At 38.3% G+C, this 19,777-nt stretch overlaps 1 protein-coding gene across 3 annotated transcripts in view; it reads right to left on the bottom strand.

The window, feature by feature from the left end:
- The window catches only part of fgf11b (fibroblast growth factor 11b), a 28,233-nt gene extending 10,153 nt beyond the window's left edge, over window positions 1–18,080 (bottom strand). Inside the window, exons 1-4 of one of the 3 annotated variants that reach the window (XM_055226532.1) lie at window positions 17,102–17,720; window positions 12,206–12,247; window positions 11,751–11,770; window positions 408–518 (exon numbers count right to left, since the gene is read on the bottom strand). In XM_055226532.1, coding sequence (XP_055082507.1) covers window positions 408–518; window positions 11,751–11,770; window positions 12,206–12,247; window positions 17,102–17,298 — 370 coding nt within the window. In that variant the 5' untranslated portion in view covers window positions 17,299–17,720. Of the gene's footprint in view, window positions 1–407; window positions 552–1,745; window positions 1,770–11,750; window positions 11,771–12,205; window positions 12,248–17,101 lie in introns of all 3 variants that reach the window. The other 2 variants (XM_055226531.1, XM_033979028.2) reach the window with 2 other exon arrangements.
- Between the last annotated feature and the right edge of the window lie 1,697 nt (window positions 18,081–19,777).

The following is a 19,777-nucleotide window of genomic DNA, read 5'->3' as shown; positions in this document are numbered from 1 at the left end:
CTGACAATAATCTGACTAGTTGATGTTAATAATAACTCACAGCATCGTTCAAATAAGTAACAGTGACATAGGATGGAGAATCTTATGGGTTTTTAATGTGCAGTTTATTTTTCAGTTAATTAGCAGGAGTTTATATATTGAAGACAAGTGTCAAGCCATCGTTAAATAGAATATAATACTGCATCTAATGATAATACTGTATGTGTGGAGATAGTCACCATGTAATGGGTGCTGAATAGGGATTCAAATAATAAAACATCACCATAAAACATAAATGTTGAGCTGAGTTGAATACATGTCATACATGTCATCATAATTATCATCTAAATCATTAGGGATGGCTGAGAACCATATTATCCTGTATTGCATATGTATTGTATGACTTAGTTTAAAGCATAAACACTTACTGAAAGAACTGCCCTCGTCCCGTGTGCTGTCCACAGTCCCATCAGGCTGCATCTGCAGATAGTATCCATGCTGGCTGAACAGACGTGTCACGATGCCTTTCAGCTGAGGCTCTGTAAGACACACAGGGGAGAGCTTCTTAGCAACTGTGTAATGAAGACACAACACAACAGATTTGGACAGGTTTGATTAATTCTGAGATCAGATTCTTTTAGTGGAAATTACATCATTATTTTAGAAGAGGCAGTAAATGTACAGGTTTACTACATTCAAAAGTTAACACAAACCCACCAAGCAAAGTATTTCACATTATGATGAAATGTATCATATTGCAGTCAGTCACATTTGTCTCTTGAGCTATCAAGTTTGAAATCAAAGCATCATTTATTTTCTTACTTGCCCTTTTATGTATAACTCATACACTGTCATTCACCTGAGAACCACTTTAAATTACAGTGAAAGTTTCTGACAAAATACTGCTCAGGAGTCACAAGGACAGCCATACAGTAGGCCACATTAGTCATCCTGATATTTTTAGAAAAACTCATGTCAACAGAGGTCAAAATATAGTGAGAAACATTCTGCCAAATATAATATATATATAATGAAGAGGTTGACTGTTTTATGAGCCCACTTCCTTTAGTTTGTATTTTAAGAACTGTTGGCACATCAAATACTCTTTCTGTATTTTATTCATTCTCAGTTTCATTAGAGACTTTATCTAGCACTCTTTTCTCAAGTTTTAATTTTGAACAGTGACTACTGGAGCTTCACATGAAAACCAAGCAGCCTCATCACTGGGAAATCCAGATGGCAGGTTGTACCAACATATCAAATGTTGAATTCAGGTTATAATCAAGAAAGAAAGTAGTTTTCTAGAATGAAACAGGCTAGACTAGGTGTAAACTAGAATTACACCAATGTTACAGAAATGTTATGATGATCTGGTCATTGTAATCCCTTTTTCTTGAATGTTTTTAGAACTAAAACATCCAGTTGGAAATGGGCAATATTGCTACACCAGGTACAATGGTAGGTGCGCCCTTATATCTGTCTCATTAGATGATTAAACTAAACTAAGTATTAAACTACAATTAAAGCAGGACTAAACTAAATGGAAACAAAAACTGAAATAGAAATATGGTCCAAGTCGAGACTAAACCAGAACTAGGAGGTCCACAGATCTTCAAATTAGAACTACTTTAAAACTAGACTTGATCTAAACAAGTTTTTAACCAGAACATTTTATCCTTGTGTATTTCAGTAAAGCAGAGGAACCATAGATGAAGATCAGTCATGGTTCCAGTGGATTAGTGGTCACCTGGGAACATCCCACCCACCCCTTCCCGGTTTAAGATCCGCCCCTTTCCTCTCATCATTTCCCGACATGGGACATACAGCGCTGTGCCGTCCCTCTGCCCTCTACAGACTGCCACAAGAGTACAAAGGTAAGATGTGCAGGACTACTCCCCATGGGACAGAATCAGTCAAAGTGTGTCCTACTCCCATTGTACCACACAAGCTCTCATCTTCCCCACTTTCAAAGGCGCTTGTCAAAACATCTTTCTTTTGCGTTTCTTTTGTCTTCCTTTTGAGTTATGTACGCTTTCATCCCTCCTAATAACTCCATACATCATCCAATCAGAGAGGAGGAAGCCGTTCATTACACAGTTGCAGAGATGAGAGATGAGAGAAAGGAGTATTGGGAAGTGTGGGGACCGCCAAGTCTTGTCTTTTCATTACAACTGACAGGTGATGTGCGCTAGAGAAACCATGTTTAGGTTTGAAATTCAATAGACGGTTCATGCAATACAGAAGCAATCACAATTCCCCATGTTTACTGTCATGTGTAGAAACGAATGTCTCTATTACCAGAGTTTGCTAACATCAACAGTGATACAAAAGCAATTGTGTCCAACACCTCACCCCCAGTTAAACGTGATAACTATGCTAATATTACAATGCAAATAGACAGTAATAGCATGTAGGGTGTAGCTAAAGTGCAGGTATTTATAATGGGGCTGTAGACTGAACACTATTTCTTTTAGTGGAAAAATTGTGCATTGATGTCAAACTCAATTTCACACTGGACTGGATTAGCAAATGGACATTGTTAAGTGGCCTCTATATTGCTGATTGGCAAGCACTCATTCAATACAAAACATATAGAGGCTTATCATAGGAAATTTTTTGACACGGAAGTCAATAAGTTACTGTATTTTAACTGTCTTTTAAATTATTATGAATCTCATTTAAGCATCTGGCATTACCTTTCTTTTTCTCAGGATTTCAATATATTAATTTAATGTATTAGAACGTTTTTTCTTTACGTTATTATGTTTGCGTAGTGCGTTGGTGGATTGAGATTTAAGTCTACAGTAGTGCTAATTCTTCTGGGTTTAATGTTGTTCTTATTTTAGTGATAGTAAACATTGCCAGTAAATGAATTAAAATTTCCCATAATACAAGTCACCTAACTCGTGACTACATTGTAAGTTCACAAACTACATTTTAATGACTGTAAACAGAGGCAAATAATGCTTCAATGCATGAATTTTAATATGCTGAAAAGTTATTAATACATTTTTGCTCAGTGGCGTAAAAAGCAGCGCTGCCTACTGAAGCCTTCAGTCATTAGAGGCAGCAAATAACCTGCACAAATGATTAATTAGTGCAGTAACTTTATTGCAGAAAGGCAAAAGAAAATAGGTAATCGTTTCTCTACTTTTGTCGGATCTTTTTAGTGGTTTGTACTTGTCTTGTTTGGTGTAAACTACATAACAGCTACTTAAGTGTGTTACTTTTTCAGCAAATTGGCCCTAATCACATGTAAATGAACAAACAGTGTATAATCACAACAGAGTGAAATCAAATAGCTGTGTTGCTCTGGCTTCCCGAGTGCATTGTGCCAAAACTATTGACAGCATCTGTGCCTCAGTGTTTAATATGGCACTGTCTGGGCATTGGGGCTGAATACACACAGGACTGCTATACAAATCTGCCACACTCTGTCATGCCTGCGAGTTATGCAGCCTGCTAATCATAACACAGGAACGAATTGAACGCACTCACTCTGAACGCAACACACCTGCTCAAAGCCGCCAAAATGAAATTGGTTTTTGAAGGTTACGAGTTGTAGGGATATTAGGAGTAAATGAAGTTAATGAAGGCCAAATAGAAGATGTGCAAACTTAATTGGAAAAAAAAATATTAGAATAATGTTACATTTTAGTTTGACAAATTGAAATCTAACACATTGCTGGATTATTGTACTAGTTCTTAAAAATACTAATTCAGGACCATGAAAAGGGATAATTTTCTCTTATTTTAAACCGGGTGATTTTACTACTGGATGCTGGATACTCGCTCTTTGCAAATGTGAGCAAGAATTCTGTATTGATATAACAGTGCTGGTAACTTTTGCATCAGTTTTTTGCCAAACTTTTCCCTGGTGAGTTATTTATTATGGCTGAAGGGCATTGCAATTAGTCAAATTTAAAAATCAAATTGATTGCACACATTATGTAATCAACTAAGAAGATTATTAACAATAACTCTTCAATGTGCTTGCACGGCTTTCTTGGAGTGGAAGAGTTGCTCACGTATCTTTCAACTTCAAAATCTGGTGTAATTATTTTTGTTATTTTATCCCCACTATTTCTGTGGTGTAGAAAATGTTGAGTTGGTGCTGGTGCATTTGGTTGCTGCATAAGCCGTGGAGGAGCAGTGACTGATAGTGACAAACGGTGACAGCGGTTTACCTCTGCTGGATTAGAGGAGCATGCAGAGCTGTTTACATGCGCACAGAACCTAGGCCGTTAGTGTGACTCACAGTGTGCTTCTGTATCTCAGCACAGGGCTAAACACCAGCCAATGAGAACTGCTGCACTCTCAGGTCACATATTTTCCTGCAACTGAACCCTCACTGAAGTCAAGTTCACGTTCTACAATCCAATGATGTCTTATTTTCAGATGGAGGGCAGCGGTCTATGTAACTCTATGGCAAATATACTCTTTTTTTTAGTGAAATATCAAAATGTTTAATCCACAAATGTTATCAATATTTGTGTGGAATTGTCTCCAGTCATGTTATCTTATGCCTTAAAGTCCTTTGAGTTGACAACAATGGCATTTCGAGGGTTGAATAATGCCACAATTTTATGAAGCTATTGTAAAAAAGGTCGCTTTTGTTTATTTATACTGTCAGAGACTATGTTGAACTTTGTGTTCATTTTTGGATAGGTGCAGTAATTACAGAGAAAATGACCTCAAACCAGGTCAACTAATCTGCAATCTGACAGTTAAACAGCGCTATATAATTCTGACCTGTCCTCCAGCTCAACTATTGTGATTCTACAATGTGGTGATATCATGTGAACACAACCTCTAGCAAGTTTATCATCTATATGTTAAGAACACGTGATTATTATTGTAATCAGTCTAGAAATCAACAGAACCACATAGTACAAATAAACAAAAAAAACACATTTGTTAGTAGATGAAATTACAGACGCCACTTTCTGTTATAGTTGCCAACTCTGTAGTTTAATTTACTTTCAGTCCCAATCCCATAACATTTCAGAAAGGGTTCCTGCAAAACCTCTGCCAAGTCAAAATGTAAAGAACTGCTCACTAGAAGTCGTTTTTCACAAGTCATTTTCTGAATTTGCCTCGGAAGGAAAACAATATTCACAAAGACGAGCATTTCTCCCAGATAAGATTGATGTATCGTGTTATGTAGCTAATATTAAAACAAATGTTTACACACTCTTTTATATTAAATGCTTACTCCCGAGTGAACCATAAATATCTATAAGTGACAGCTAAATCTCACCAGGAGTTAAAACCATCTATTCAACTGACAGACATGCAGAATTGCTGCATTAGCCACTTAAAGGCATACACAGTTGTTTTTATAGACCCATATGAATGAATAGGGCTGAATGATTGAAACGTGCATGCTGTGAACAGTGAGAGTGGATTTTGTGAGGAGTCTTGACCAAACTGGAGTAGGTTGACAAAGAAAATATGGTATAAAAGTGTCAACTCAGCTCATATTGCTAGCTCATGTTATCTACTGTGAGCAAATGTTTCATATTGCTTCATTTTGAACACATAGAGTAAATGATGCATCAGCATTTAGGGGCAAACCCCTCCCTTGAACCAAATAGGAGCTTATACCCTGAATAATCCTGTGGTTAATACTGTAAGTAGATTTGGGGACATATGCATGTAATAGTGTGTTTTGGACTCTGAGGTTTGGTTTAAAATATTCTTGTCTTTTGTATTCATGACCATGTTTTTCTATTAAGATTCAGAGGATTGACTCCCAAACCTAGATCCATAGCTTTCCTCATCTTACTGAGCTGGACAATAGGCAGCGTTTGAGTGGCCCCCTGCTGTGGCCAAGATTACTGACATGACACTTTTTTTTGCTTTATTGCTTTATCATCCAAGCAGCACTTTCCCCCTTGGTTATTATGGCATATATTATATTTTTGTCCAGCGTCTGTAGCTGAGAGAGATGTAGCAATGAGAGAGTTATTAATACTTATCATTTGTACTAAGTACACTAGGTCTCAATGATCACGCAGTTTTTCATAAAGCACTTTTTCTCCCAGAGGTAAATATCCTTGTGTATCTGTGTGAGTGCAGTGAGTGCAGATTCTCTCACAGGGCTAACCCCCTGTCACTAGAAATTACTAGAAGCACCCAACAGGGCGCCTCCATTCACCAGGGTGTTTTTTGCAGTGTGTGGGGGACCACGCCTGTCACCGTGGCGACATGAGGGGACACGAGTAGTCCTGAGTGGCTGATGCAGGTCACTGGAGTGTAGGTCACAGAGAGTTTGTGTTCAGGGGTGACTCAGCAGTGGCCCAGCTGACCAAACTCAAAGACACCAACGGGACTGTGGTCAATAGGGAAATAACAGATAGTGTAAAATAGCAGTATTTGTAAAAGTTAAAATAGAAAACAAGGTGCATACTGTTGTTACCTTATCTTGATAATGGAGTTAGTTTAAACTGATTAATGCCATATTTTTAGCTTATACTGTAAAAAAATATATATAATATACATTTTTAATTTGACTTAGACAATACATGTGTTGATTTGAGTGTTTTAAATATTTAATGCTGTGTGTTTTGTATTACATTCTGTTATGCACACAACACAATGACAAATTTATGATCCGACATGTTTGCTATTTATAATCTTTTATTTCAGAACTGACAGTAACAGTATTTAAGATAGTTCTGGTTCTGATACATTTCCCTTCTTCAAAGAATGGATGAAAATACTGTTATCTGTCCCTTGTAAGCAGAAATGTGCCTGTAAAGGCATGTTTTGTCAACAGTCCAATCACCACAGCATTTGTGTTTATTAAATTGGGCTCCATGCTAATCCCAGCTCTGCACCTCTCTCTGCACACTCTACACAGGGATGCCCCTCATCAATTTACATTCAGCACCGATAATCACTTTGAAAATCACCTGGGGTAGACTGGAGCCTAATCCTACAGCCATGCACACTGCAATTATGTGTCTTGGAATAAATGAGGTCAGTGCACATAAGAACCCAAGGTAATCGCTTCATGCATCACCAGTGCCATCAAGGACACTTAAACTCTGCGCCGACGATGTAATTGCTCTGAAAAATAAGCAGTAGACTTGGGCTTTTTATCACTAATCAGTGGAGTGTGTGGCTCGATGTTGGTTATCGTTACATTCATACTGATCTGCCTTGATTTGTGCCCACTGTGTGACTGGGCCTGTTCTCGATAAGGTTGGAGGTAATTACTGGGGCCCGCTTCAGTGCCCGACCAAGGGCACTTCCTCCTCTTCACTGACTGACCGAAATACAGGGGCTTTCCCAGCATTATATATTATCAGGACTCCCCAAATGCTCATATTGCTCCATAGCATACACCCCATTAATGTAAAGAGAGGATGGGGGAGAGCCTGCCAGTAAACTCATTACACTGTAATTGATGAATCTGTAGTTATTTTCACAGCCCTGATTAACCAAAATTAAAAATCAACCCACTATATATATATATATATATATATATATATATATATATATATATATATATATATATAGTGGGATAAAAATCACAAATTCAATATTTGTCTATTAAAATATAAAAATATAATGCTTAAAGGGTTAATGTCACATTTACTACTTTACTACCTGTCAGGCCTATACTGTATGGAATAGGAACAGTGTCTCTGGTGTGGAGCTTGATTCTACTCTAATAAAAGGAGAACATAGTTTCCTGCCTTTTCCCTTCTCTAAACTGGGCCATGTGCTCCACAGAGCTGCTAGTAATTATCAACCTGGTGGGAAGATAGAGAGAGAACAAGAGGACAAGGGAAAGAAAGGCTGAGGCACAGAATAGAGATTTCATGAAGCTGATGATGTGAAACAGAGACCATCAAATACAAAATGTACATTTTAAACCCAAAGGATCTATTCGAGCTCACTCATGGCCTTTCAATATACTTTTTACAACATCCTTTGAGATTTTACTGCAATTTGGCAGTGTAATATTATCTTTTAGAAAAAAGACAAAAGTTATTAAGGGAATTTTTAAGTCCTATCACAAGTTTGATCTCCATATAAATGGACAATCTCTACTAAATAATGCCAAGCATTACTTTTGTATTGATACTGTCAGGGGAAATTCACCTCTGTTCTTACTGTAAGAAAAGAACACAACCACAGAGATCTACAGACAAAATAGTGTAATCTGAGGCAAGCCTCACACTTCCCTCTTACAATGCTTCATAAATACTGAGACATGACAGTGACACAGAGCACAAAGTGCTGCTGTGTTACCTGTGCTTACTAATGCTGCTGACATGTCAGACAGCACCAACATGCACACACAACACACACTAACTGTGTATGTGTCTCATTAGCATTAGACAGGTGCAGCTCTCTGACAAGTCCACACAGGAGACACACCTCTCTTCAATAATGTATTATACACTTTATAAGGGCCACATGGAAAAAGAGCCAAGGCACAAGACTGCAACACCCCAGCACACCTCATGTATCCTTATTTATGCAGGCCCTCCAGCAACAACACAAATAACCACATAAATATATGCAGAACAAACAACCACAAAAATGCCTTTGCTCTCCCAGAAGGGTCCCAAGCAGTCAGATCGAGTGATGATCACAGAGGCAGGCAAACAACGAGAGGAATTGGAGTGTGGACAATAAAGACTTTCAAATTTAGGCTAGGACTGATATGCTTTTCCCCTCACTGTGAAGTAGGAAATAATCAGAAGAGATTAGCAGCGTGACTGGAAATCTAGAAGAAAATATGCACAATATGTATGTGTGGATGGAAATGTGCTTCTTAATATACATAAAATATACAGTGTTCAAACATGAGCAAAAGTAATACCTGTCTCATGCAAATCGCATGCAAAATAAATACTAAGGAGACATATTCAGTGCCTGCTGCTTGCAGAAAATGCATACCTTAAATACAGCACCTAACACAAAGCCTTTTTATACCACAAATGCATTCTGGTTGACATTGCCACTAGCTAACATGTTTGTTGTGTTGGTCTCTCGTTTTGTAAACCAGTTTTAAACTACAGTGTACCACTTCTTGGTAGCTTCAGATCCATATGTGCTTTTACAAGTTACCAAGGAACTAACTCTGTTTTAAGTTGTTTAGCTGAAGTCTCAACTGTGATGTATGTCATCTGTTTTATTTTTTGCATCTAAAGCAAAATATTGATATGTATATACTTAAAAAGGAAGACTATCGGCTGGGGCAACAACACATTTCTAAGGGAACAGTAACACAACCTCAATCTTCTTTCTGTAAAGTAACAGTTTCATCTTCCTGGTATGTGCAACATTGTGAGGACCTTTTTCCAACTCAAAAAATGTAATATTTAGTTATCAAATTGTTAATTGCAACAGTCCTAAGTTTTCACAACTATAAAACACATGGACAGATCATCACATGTTACTATTCTGCTACTTTGAAAATGGCACACATTGTCTGCTGTGATTCTTTTGCTATGTCCCATCACCAACACCCTCCTTTCCCCAATTCACATTTCTGTCCTTCTCTCAGCATGTCTGCCGCTTGGTGTTTCCGCTGTCTTTCTCTTGTCGCAGCTTCACTTTGTCCTTGTCATCTTTAATAAAGCCACCCACATATTTAATTTAGCCGCATAGTGTGGGAGGTTAAGGTGCGCTCTTTGGGACACTCAGTTAAGGGGGGGGGGGGGGGGGGGGGTGTTTTATTGTGTACACATCCATTCGCTTACCCACTTAGACCGAGACTTACGGTCATTGTCAACACTCCTGTCACCTCTGACTTATTATCAGATCTAATCTCTGACAAAAACAAGTCCTCCAATGTGACTTCAGTTAAGAAGATTTGGCAACCCAAAGACACCATGTTACATAAATTTAAATTAAAATAAATGAACTGTGGCCTTCTAATCTGGGGTGTATAAAAGTTCACCCAGAGCAGCCAAAGTCATGTTGGCCTGTGGTCGTAATCTGTGTCCTCATCTTGTATGCTATTAAGGGCTCACCAGCTGTACCCCTCTCACTTGCTACCACATATTTAGAAGCTCCTGATGAAATAAGGGTTAAAGCTGAAAATCCCTGGTGGTGGAGTGACCTTAAAAGCAATCAAGCGTTGGCAAAAACACGACTGCAGTTTGGGAGTGCGTCTTGTTAGTTGTACAGGCAAATGACCAGGCGACTCATGTTTTGAACTGAATTATTTAGTTGAGCCCTACACTTAACATATCCACGTTGAAAAGATATAATAGCATTTTTTAGGTGGGACAGTGTGTACTATCCAGAACAGTGATAAATTAGGCTTCTTGCTTTGTTAGGATTTTATCAGAATTGCAAGTTATTGTAGGTAACTTTAGCACAAATAAATACAACTTTATTTTATAACTTTCAAATGTAGAAGTCTGTACCTCTGCAAGATGGATACATGCAAAATAGAATAAAAGGGGTGACATGTTAAGTTCTTTTTTGTTTTTTTTGTGCCCCCAATTATTCGTCCCCTTGGAAATCAGACTGGATCGGTCACGGGACAGTCCTGTTCCATGTTTAGAATAGAGAAAAAAACATTTAACATGGCTGACCAGACAGGGCACCTTCAACTGCTCAAATGTTCCGATGTATTGTCTGACGTCTGGTTGAAAATGTTTCCATCAGAAAATGCACTCCTTAAATTTATTAAACAGATAAAAGCTGAGAGGTCAAAGTAACTGAGAGAGAGCCAAAGAAATGTAACACAACTCTTTTTGATTTCTTAGCAGTTGGACAGTTGGGCAGCTCTGTTCTCCACAAAGCAATGCTCTAGTTTGTGAGCCTCAAACTTTGTAAATACCTTAAATTTGTTATTACTTGTTTTAAATACTGACTACATTTAAATAATGCACACAATTAATTAAGAAATAATCATTTTAAAAGGTGCCGGAAATGCATATTCGCAGTGCGTCAAAAAAAAAAGAAAAAAAAAAAAAAAAGATTTGACATTTTCTGCCTGAGAAATGCTTGTCTTGTTGTAGCTTTGGTGTTGCACATCAATTATGCCAATTAAAACATTTTGAAGTGGCTCATAAGCTGTACGCCCACTCAAAAACAACAGCAGCAGCACACAACTAATAAGACAACCATTTTGAATCATATTAAACATCAGACTACCTGCTTTACAATTCAAAAAGTGCGTAATGTTTCTGGTAAAGCACTGTGCAGAGGCAGTTAATATCCAACCCCATGATTTCTGCGCTTCATCTTCTTCTCCACATGTAGCTTTTACACAACACACTGATTCACCCGCCCACCTTTACTTAATCTCCCTCCTATCTGCATTCACTTTGCTGTAGACTGACTACCTTATCACAATATTTTTCTTTGTCACTTTTCAAAGCTTTTAGTGACATTGAATTTCAGCGGGTTTGGTTTCATTGTTTAAAGGCTCTATATTACGCTGTTTTCTGATCTATGTTATGATGTTTCCTCATCAAGAACAGACTTGGCGTTGTGTTTTCTTCTTCTCTCAAACAAAAACCACTCTGTTCCACCTTGTGATGTCATGTGGTAATACAGGAAGTGCTCCACTGTGTTTTTAAACTCCATATACCTGGATGATTTCAGACCTGGAATTGCCAATCTCTACTGAACTAAAGGTGAAAAGTAGCTGTTAACTTCAAAACTACCACTTCATGACATGGCATTTCCAGCTTTGGACGTGTGAATGAAACAAAACACAACTCGAGCTACGTTTTTGATGAGGTAACACCATTATAACATGGTTTAATGCTCACAAGAGTCAATTTTGCGCAATCTAGGACCTTTTAACCTTCAGCTCTTATAGAAGTATGTAAACAGGAAAAGGTCATTTCACAAATCCGCACCAAGTTGTTCCAGTAATCACTTCATACATAAAAACTGTGGCAATATTGACCAAAAAAAAAGTTTGTTCCTTGAAATCAATATTAATTCCTTTTTACATCAAGTGCAATAATGTTAATGTTACAGTATACTTTTATTGATCCCAGTAGGAAATTCGTCCTCTGCATTTGACCCATGTTTTAATACACCCGAGGCGACGTGACGGGAGCCGGGTGTAGGCGCAGTGCAGCACCCGGGGACCCATCTCCAAACCTTGAGCTAGGCTTGCTCAGTCAGGACTACCCTAGCTGGGAGATTTTGCCTATTGTGCATGTTTTGAGTTGATGGGGGAAACCGGAGCACCCGGAGGAAACCCACTCATACACAGGGAGAAAATGCAAACTCAACATAGAAAGGCCTGGGAGTCGAATCAGGGACCTTCTTGCTGTGATGCAGGAGCCACTTTCTCATTCTTATACCATACTAAATTAAATTCTTTCAACTTCTTTCTTTCTTTCTTATTAATGTTGCTTTAGTTCATATTTTGCCATTGAATTAGGGCTATATCATTAATCTAATTAATCCAAATATTGTACATTCATTCAGTCGTTAATGATCAACTAGGGTCTTCGCAACGGAGAAGTCCACAGGTTGTTCTCTGACAGTAAAAGCATGTGGTTTTGAGGAAGAAATGTGAACATTGTTGGTACTAGAGTCTTGTATACTCGTGCAGTAGTTGGATGTCATTTGCGTACTTATACATTACGATGTTTCGTTAGTGAAACTTTGAATGCTGTATTTTTCTCACTATTTTATTAAGTTCTATCCATGCTATTGTTCGATGCTATTGTTCTTTTTCGGTTGAGTTCACATGGGCTCTCCCTTCCCTCCCCCCTGACTCCCTCTCTCTCTGTGTGTCTCCCTCTCTGACCCCTGCCACAGTCACTAAAGTTCTGATGGGGAGCTACCTAACACTGCACTGTCTGATCAGGTGTTGTCGAGTAAGCGAGTTTGCAGGTTTGCCCTGATCTCCTGGGGTCAGCTTAATGCTATCCTTTGCTGAATCTCTCCTTGTAACCCAGTCCGGAGCTTGCCAGCCGGGGGCCTCCTCTTGTGCTCTCCCTATTGATGATGGTCCCTTTTTTGGGGGGGATGCTGCTGACAACATACTACAATGTACCACCATGCCAAACAGCCCACTGGGATGTCGAGCTGTGCATTACATCGGATGCTGAGAGTTGCCTTTCCACATGGATATTTATATTGCAGCCGGTCCAGTTGTTTAGTGGTTGGACGGAGCACAGAGGCGCGGGGGTGGGCCGCTCAATACCACCCCTTCTGGTTTCCTTCAAGTCAGATTTCACCTTGAACAAACTAAGAGGCTGATTATTGATTAATCACTATACATTAATGAGCTGAATTGATTGGAAAAGGGGGCAACAGTATAGATTTTTGACAGTGGTAAAGAGGGATTTTTGTATTAGTTTTTGCAGACTAGGAGTAGTAATACCAGATTAATCGCAATCAAACCAAAAATCTGAATGAGCGCAACTGCTAACCGTTTAGTTTAGATCTGTACAAACATGATCCGAAATACACATGTTTGTTATATTATTAGTTTGTCACTTCATATGCCTATTTCGTTTTAGTTTTATGCAGCTGTAACCTCAAACAGTCTTCCTGAAGATGTGAGACAGGCCTCTACTTTGACAATGTTTAAATCCAGACTCAAAACGGTCGTGTTTAGCTGTGAATATGACTGAAAGGGTTTTATTCTGCATCTACTTTTATGATGATTATTTGTGGTTTGATTTGTTTGTATTGTGATTTTAATGCACTTCTTATTCTGTAAAGCACTTTTGTACAAATGGTGCCTTGCGTATTTAGTCTTTTTTTTGTCAGTTCTGGATGCGTTTAAAATGTGAACTTTGAGCAGAATCCTGGTTTTAAAACATAAATCACAGAAAAGCTAGATTTTTTTTTTTCCCAAATCGTTCACCCCTACTGGGAGTATATGCAAGTCTCCCGTAAGATGTGTGTAAATTATATTGCAGTTTGCACATATCCCTTTACTTGTCTTTTACTTCATGGCTATAAATAAAGGTTGTCTGCAGTGACGCCAATATGACAGCTGGAAACATGTTACTCAGTGTTGTTATGGTACCACATAATGTTGATTTTGTTAATAAGGAAAATGCTTGATACTTGTTCCTGATACGAAAATACAACATTAATATAAAATCACAATATATATAGTAGTTTCTTTTATATGTATTTCAGATATAGTACTTTTTTTTTAACTTGTTTTAGTATTTGTATTTGTTTTAGTTAGTATTTGGGTATTGATATTTTGACAACCCTACTAGTAATATTTAGAGGACAGCACTAACAACTCTTAAATATAATTTTTCTTTTTTTTTTTTAATTTAGTTTTGCATATTGGGGAGAAGCACTTTTGTTTGGAGGCTACTTGTCCTCTCTGTGTCAGTGTCTATGTTCACATACACACTGAAATCTGATTATTATCTGATTTCTGGATTAAGATTATTTAAATGACATGCAAACCGCAAAATCTGATGTGAGTGATCAGAGGGACCATGATCAGAAAATGAGATGGATTTTGCTGCTTACATTTCATTTGAATATCGTTATAATCGTATAACTCAAAAAATCTGGTAATAATCAGATTTAGAGTGTGCATGTAATCGCAGCCAGTGCAGATGGATAAATAGTTAATTCACCCCATAGGAACATTTAGACCTTCATTACTGTGGACTCTCAATACACACTGCTGTTGGTGACTCTAAATTGTGTTGTTTTTTCACATAATTAAGCAGCCCTAGATACTCGTAGTTGCTTGAACCTTTTGGTGCAATGTGAATCTAAAACTACCACTAGAAATATACCAAATATAATAAATAGTGTTTCATATGTGCTGATTTAAAATAGAGCATATTGTATGTGATTTAAAACTACTTAAATAGCTTTGTTGAGTGAACAGTAACTGAAGGAACAATGACTATTTAGATTAGATTAGATTTATGTAAGATTGACTTGGCAGGAGACAACGTAACATGCTAATCCCGAGTTGCGTCAGTCACAACATCAGAAAAAAATAAAACATTCCCATAAAAAAAAAATAAATAGAATTATAAATAGGTCTATACAAAATTTAACAGTAAAATACATTAAACTGTTCAAGAACTAAAGACTGAGATAATGATACAGCCTTTCCTAAAGACTACATTATGTAACGTAATCAAATGTAGCATAATTTGTTTTGATTAGCCTGCAATGAGCTCTTTTGTTAGCTAACTTTTGATAGATGACATTTATAATGTTTTTCACTCAGCTGTGTATTAATGTATTACCTCAAATGAGTATGAATCAAACATTTCCTCAGTAGTGATTAGTGCACATTTTTGATCATTCGTCACTTCATTGCCTCATTTTATGCAATTCTTGTGGTCTAATACACAATCATTTTCCAGTTAGTCACTAATTTCATCCTCTTCAAGTGGCAGCACTGCATGGTGAAAACATTATATGCATGAAGCTATAAAGGCACTGCAGTGGCAAAGTGTTCTGCACAACATTACACAATGAAACACAAATGTACCTGAGTGACTATTGCATGTATACTTTCTTGTTTCCATCATTATAATGCCAGACACTGTGCACTCCAGCAATACTTCAAATACCAGTTAGCTTTAGGTTTAATCATTTCTGTCACTTATGTTTAAAGTGACTCAAACAGGAAATGCTAAACTGTGTCTAGTATCACTAGAGGAACTAGGTGACATCTATAGATTAAGCCTTAATTCCTAGTCTTACTAAATCCTTTTTGTTTAGGTTTGAACTATTTAGTGTTTCTGGCAAAGCACAGTGTTTACATTTGAGCATATTCAGAAAGTGCATTTTAATAAAGCACATAAACATCTGGTATTACATAAAACTACTGGACAGATTATGCAGCACATACATTGGAAATGGTGACCTTTTCAGAGAAATCTCTGTGTGTTATGTTATGTTAAGTATTATGCTATTTTCATCATTACTATTTGAGAATACATTCAGTTTGGTGAAAATTGAAATATATATTTATTTTATACATATTACTTCAGTTATATCCATACCTATAATTTTGAATTAAAACTAATTGATGGCAATCAATATAGTTTATTTAGTTAAAAGCAGGTGCATTTGGTTAATTATAAATATTTAAACAAAAAATAAATAAATAAAACGTAATTCTGATTTCTACAGTTATTGCATGGCACCAGGCCTGCAAATGAAAGTACTCATCATCCCCAATGCAGGCTCGTGCATCGTTCTCACGTTCAATCTGCTTAGATGCAGTCTTTAGCTGCGGGGGTTTGAGGAGGAGGAGGGGGTCCGCAAAACTCACTGTTTCTTATCCAATCAGCCATGAAAGCATGTGGCCTCTTTATGATAGATGTGTGTTCTGCCATATTTCTGTAGTTTGCATAACTCATCTTAACCATCCACCAAAAAAAAAAAAAATTATAATAATAGAAATATGCACAGATGCAGAGAAAATGTGTGCAGTTATAAATTAAAAACATTAATAGTTCTGATTCTAAATGAATCATGGTGTCACAACAGCTGTGGTTCTTAAACTTTTCATATCTGGTGAATACTACCTGAACTAAACCAGGTTTATTACAGGACTCCAACCTGAAAAGGCTAAACCTGATCTAAACCAAGTCTCAATCATAACTAAAATGTTTAAACACTAAAGACGAAGTTGGACAAAACGCACAAACAAGTATCTGAACTATAGTTCAGGAACAGCCCACGTACCATCAGTGGTACCCCTACCACTGTTTGAGAACCTCAATAGTATTTTAGTCTAAATTTACAAATTCACCAACAGTTACAAAATCCACTAATTCAACATAAGACAATGGTATAGAGAACACTAAATATTCTCTTTTTCTTTTTTCTTTTCTAACTGAAAAGTTGATGAGGAGTGAAGGAAAGATGAGGCTGTCCCGGCATCACAATATTATCCAATAAAACCTTCAAGAGACAACTAGCCTTGGGACAGCGCACACTTGAGCTATAAAGACCTCCAATGAACGACAAGCTTTAGAGTCTTGGGAGACCGAAATTGTGGACGTCACAGCGGATAATAAAATAACCCAAAATACGAACCTTTGTTTTTGCTATTTTAGAACTAAACAACTCGTCCTTACACTAAACCTAATTGTGTGACGTCCGTAGCGTAGAAAAATGCCTGATGTCAGTGAGTCGTCATTGGTTAGAAGAGGGTGACTCACCTGGCCTTTTTTCGTTGCGCCCTTTCCGACCCCCGCACAGGCGCACTTTGGAGATGAGGACCAGGATCTGCTTCTGGCACAGGGACTTGTTGCTCTTGGGACAGGGCTTGCGTTTGCTGGCTACCGGTCGGTTGGCGTGGTCGTCCTTGACTGCCCGTTTCTGTCTGATGAGAGAGCTGGCGAGAGCTGCCATCTTCCCCCCCTCTCACCTTTGGGAGGGGGGTGGCTTTTTTTCACAATACCCCCTTTTCTTCTTTAGTTTGGCCTTCGCTCTTATTGAAAAACTAGAAAATACAGGACCTTTAAAGAGGAGCCCTCGGAAGCGGAGAGTTGAGTGTTTAGTTGTGCAAGTGCAAGTTCACCTGCAGCCACACGGAAGAGCTCCCCGAGCTAAAGAATACAAATCACTGACACAGAAAGAACAGAAAAAGTTCTGCAGTCACATCTTCGGTTCAAAAGCAGAGCAAGGTTAGACTGACTTTAAAAAGGTAAGGACGGAGTCATCCTTCTACCCTTCCTCTCCGCTCATCTTTCACGATACAAATTCCCTCATCAACTTATACAAAATTGCAAAATACCTACTGTAGCCTACTTATCAAAGAGGAGTAGTTTAAAATAATTTACATATAAAAACACCTTTACTAAAGTTAAGAGGATTCATCTTGGGTGCTAGGAAGCTCTTAATAAACTGTTTGTCACCATTTGTGCAGTCCACAGAGGTCCAACTTTGCCTCCCATCTAAAAGCAGCGGCATGGAACGCTGAGCGGAGATCCCGAGCAGTAATCCGAATGTGTTATATCCAGATGTGGAGCAGCGGTAGCGGTGTGTGTCGGAATGTAGCCCAGCACGAAGCGGAGACATGGACACACGGGGGGGAGCGATTCCTCTTTCCTGCCTTTTCCGATGGCATGCTCTTTTTTCCCACAGTCCTAGCCGAGCCCCCCCTGCTGCCGCCGCTCCTCCCCCTCCTCTTCATCCTCCTCCTCCTCCTCCCGTCCCAAAGTCAGCGAGTGGTTGCGAGAGTACGTGTGCACGGATTCCAGCAGCCACCATCAGTAGAGGTGACATTCATAAGCGGTAGAGAGAGAGAGAGAGCGGGGAGAGAGAGGGGTGGGTGCGAGAATGAGGTAAAAGAGAATAGAAACGTGGCGAGGAGGGACTGGCAAGTTCACCAAAATCACAACCCACAGATGGTACAAATTTGTTCCACTTTGGCTCAATAAGAAAACCCTCCATCGTGTTACAGACAGTGCCCAAGGGGGACGGTGACTGGAGAGAGGAGCGCTTAAGGTGTACATTGTCACACTTCACTCCCTCTGATAGGAACATTTTCAACAGTCCTTGCTTTTTCAAATACACCGAAGTGGATGCCCCATTTTGCCTGTGTCTTTGTACAGCTGCCATATTCCAGAAGTCAAGCAGGCAGAAAAGTGAGTGCGCTATTTTTGGGTGAAAAATCAATAAAGTGTTAGATGTGGGAAGTTGACTATGAATACGATTTCATAAACCTCATGCCATTGTGTCAAACTGCCTACATGCCTACAACAAAGCAAATTTAAAAATGGAGGAACGGAGGGAGTTTGGCCGTAAAAAGAACTAATCAGTTGTTTCATTTGTGAGTGGTGTACAAGTGCCTCGCTCGGACAAAGTGACAACGTATTTAGCAAAGTCAAGTAGCTCTGGAAAGCCGGCTGTTCAGAGCTGGATCATAGCGGATTGTAATCATGTTATATATATATATTTTTTATTTATAAGCCTCTTTCTGAACACCAAAGGCAAGTTAAAAACACCAAAACCACAGATAAAACGCATTAAACTGGATGTCGCATCAAAACCTATCAGCATTCTAACTTCTATCAGCAGTGTTGAATTTCAATTAGCAAGACATTTTTTTTATTTTTAGAACTTGTTATTTTGTAACACTGTCTTCTTTTGTCATTCTGTATAATCGCAACATTAAGAAAACGGGGGAAAAATGCTGTAATTTTTCTTGACTTTTTGGTGCGATCGAGAGTTAGTTGAGAGTTTTATGGCTCAATGGGTGCGGCAATTACTTTTGAACTTGAACATCCCCAGTTTGTGTCCAGGACCAGGCTGTTCAGTGTTGATATATAGAGTCTACATCGGTGCAATGGCCCGTGCACGTCAGAGGTCCTACGCAGTGCTTTGTTTTTCAAAAAAGAAATGAGAAATGTCACTATTAAAACTATGACATTGAAACTGCCTCTCAAAGGAAAACTAAAATTACAAACAAAGTAGTATCGTTGAGATTCTTCACTCAGCTAAACAGTGTGTTCTAGGTTAGGCTAAACTTTTCCGACCCCCAAAATAACCAAGCTCACCAACACGGGACTGTCAAAATGAAATTGACAGCAAGCGACAAATGATAAATGAGAGTTAATCTTATTTATTTGATTAGTTTGTTGTATTATTTTATCTGTTTTCATTGCACTTGTTTTCAGTAGAAGAGAAACAGATTTAATGCATTTTAAATTCTATTTTGCAATCTCCACTCAGCCCCACCCCATGTCCCTTGTTCTAGATAAGGTAAGATAAACTTTATAGATCCCTGTAAATTATCTTCGTCCTCTGCATTTGACCCATCTTTCAATTACTTTACATTATATGCAGCGTGGTCACAATGATTGTGTTCACCCTTGCCATTTCGCTT

This window comes from Periophthalmus magnuspinnatus, chromosome 14 (assembly GCF_009829125.3).
Source record: "Periophthalmus magnuspinnatus isolate fPerMag1 chromosome 14, fPerMag1.2.pri, whole genome shotgun sequence".
NCBI classification, from domain to species: Eukaryota; Metazoa; Chordata; class Actinopteri; order Gobiiformes; family Gobiidae; genus Periophthalmus; species Periophthalmus magnuspinnatus.
The sequence above is the reverse complement of the archived record's forward strand: the minus strand, read 5'-3'. Positions and strand labels throughout refer to the sequence as shown.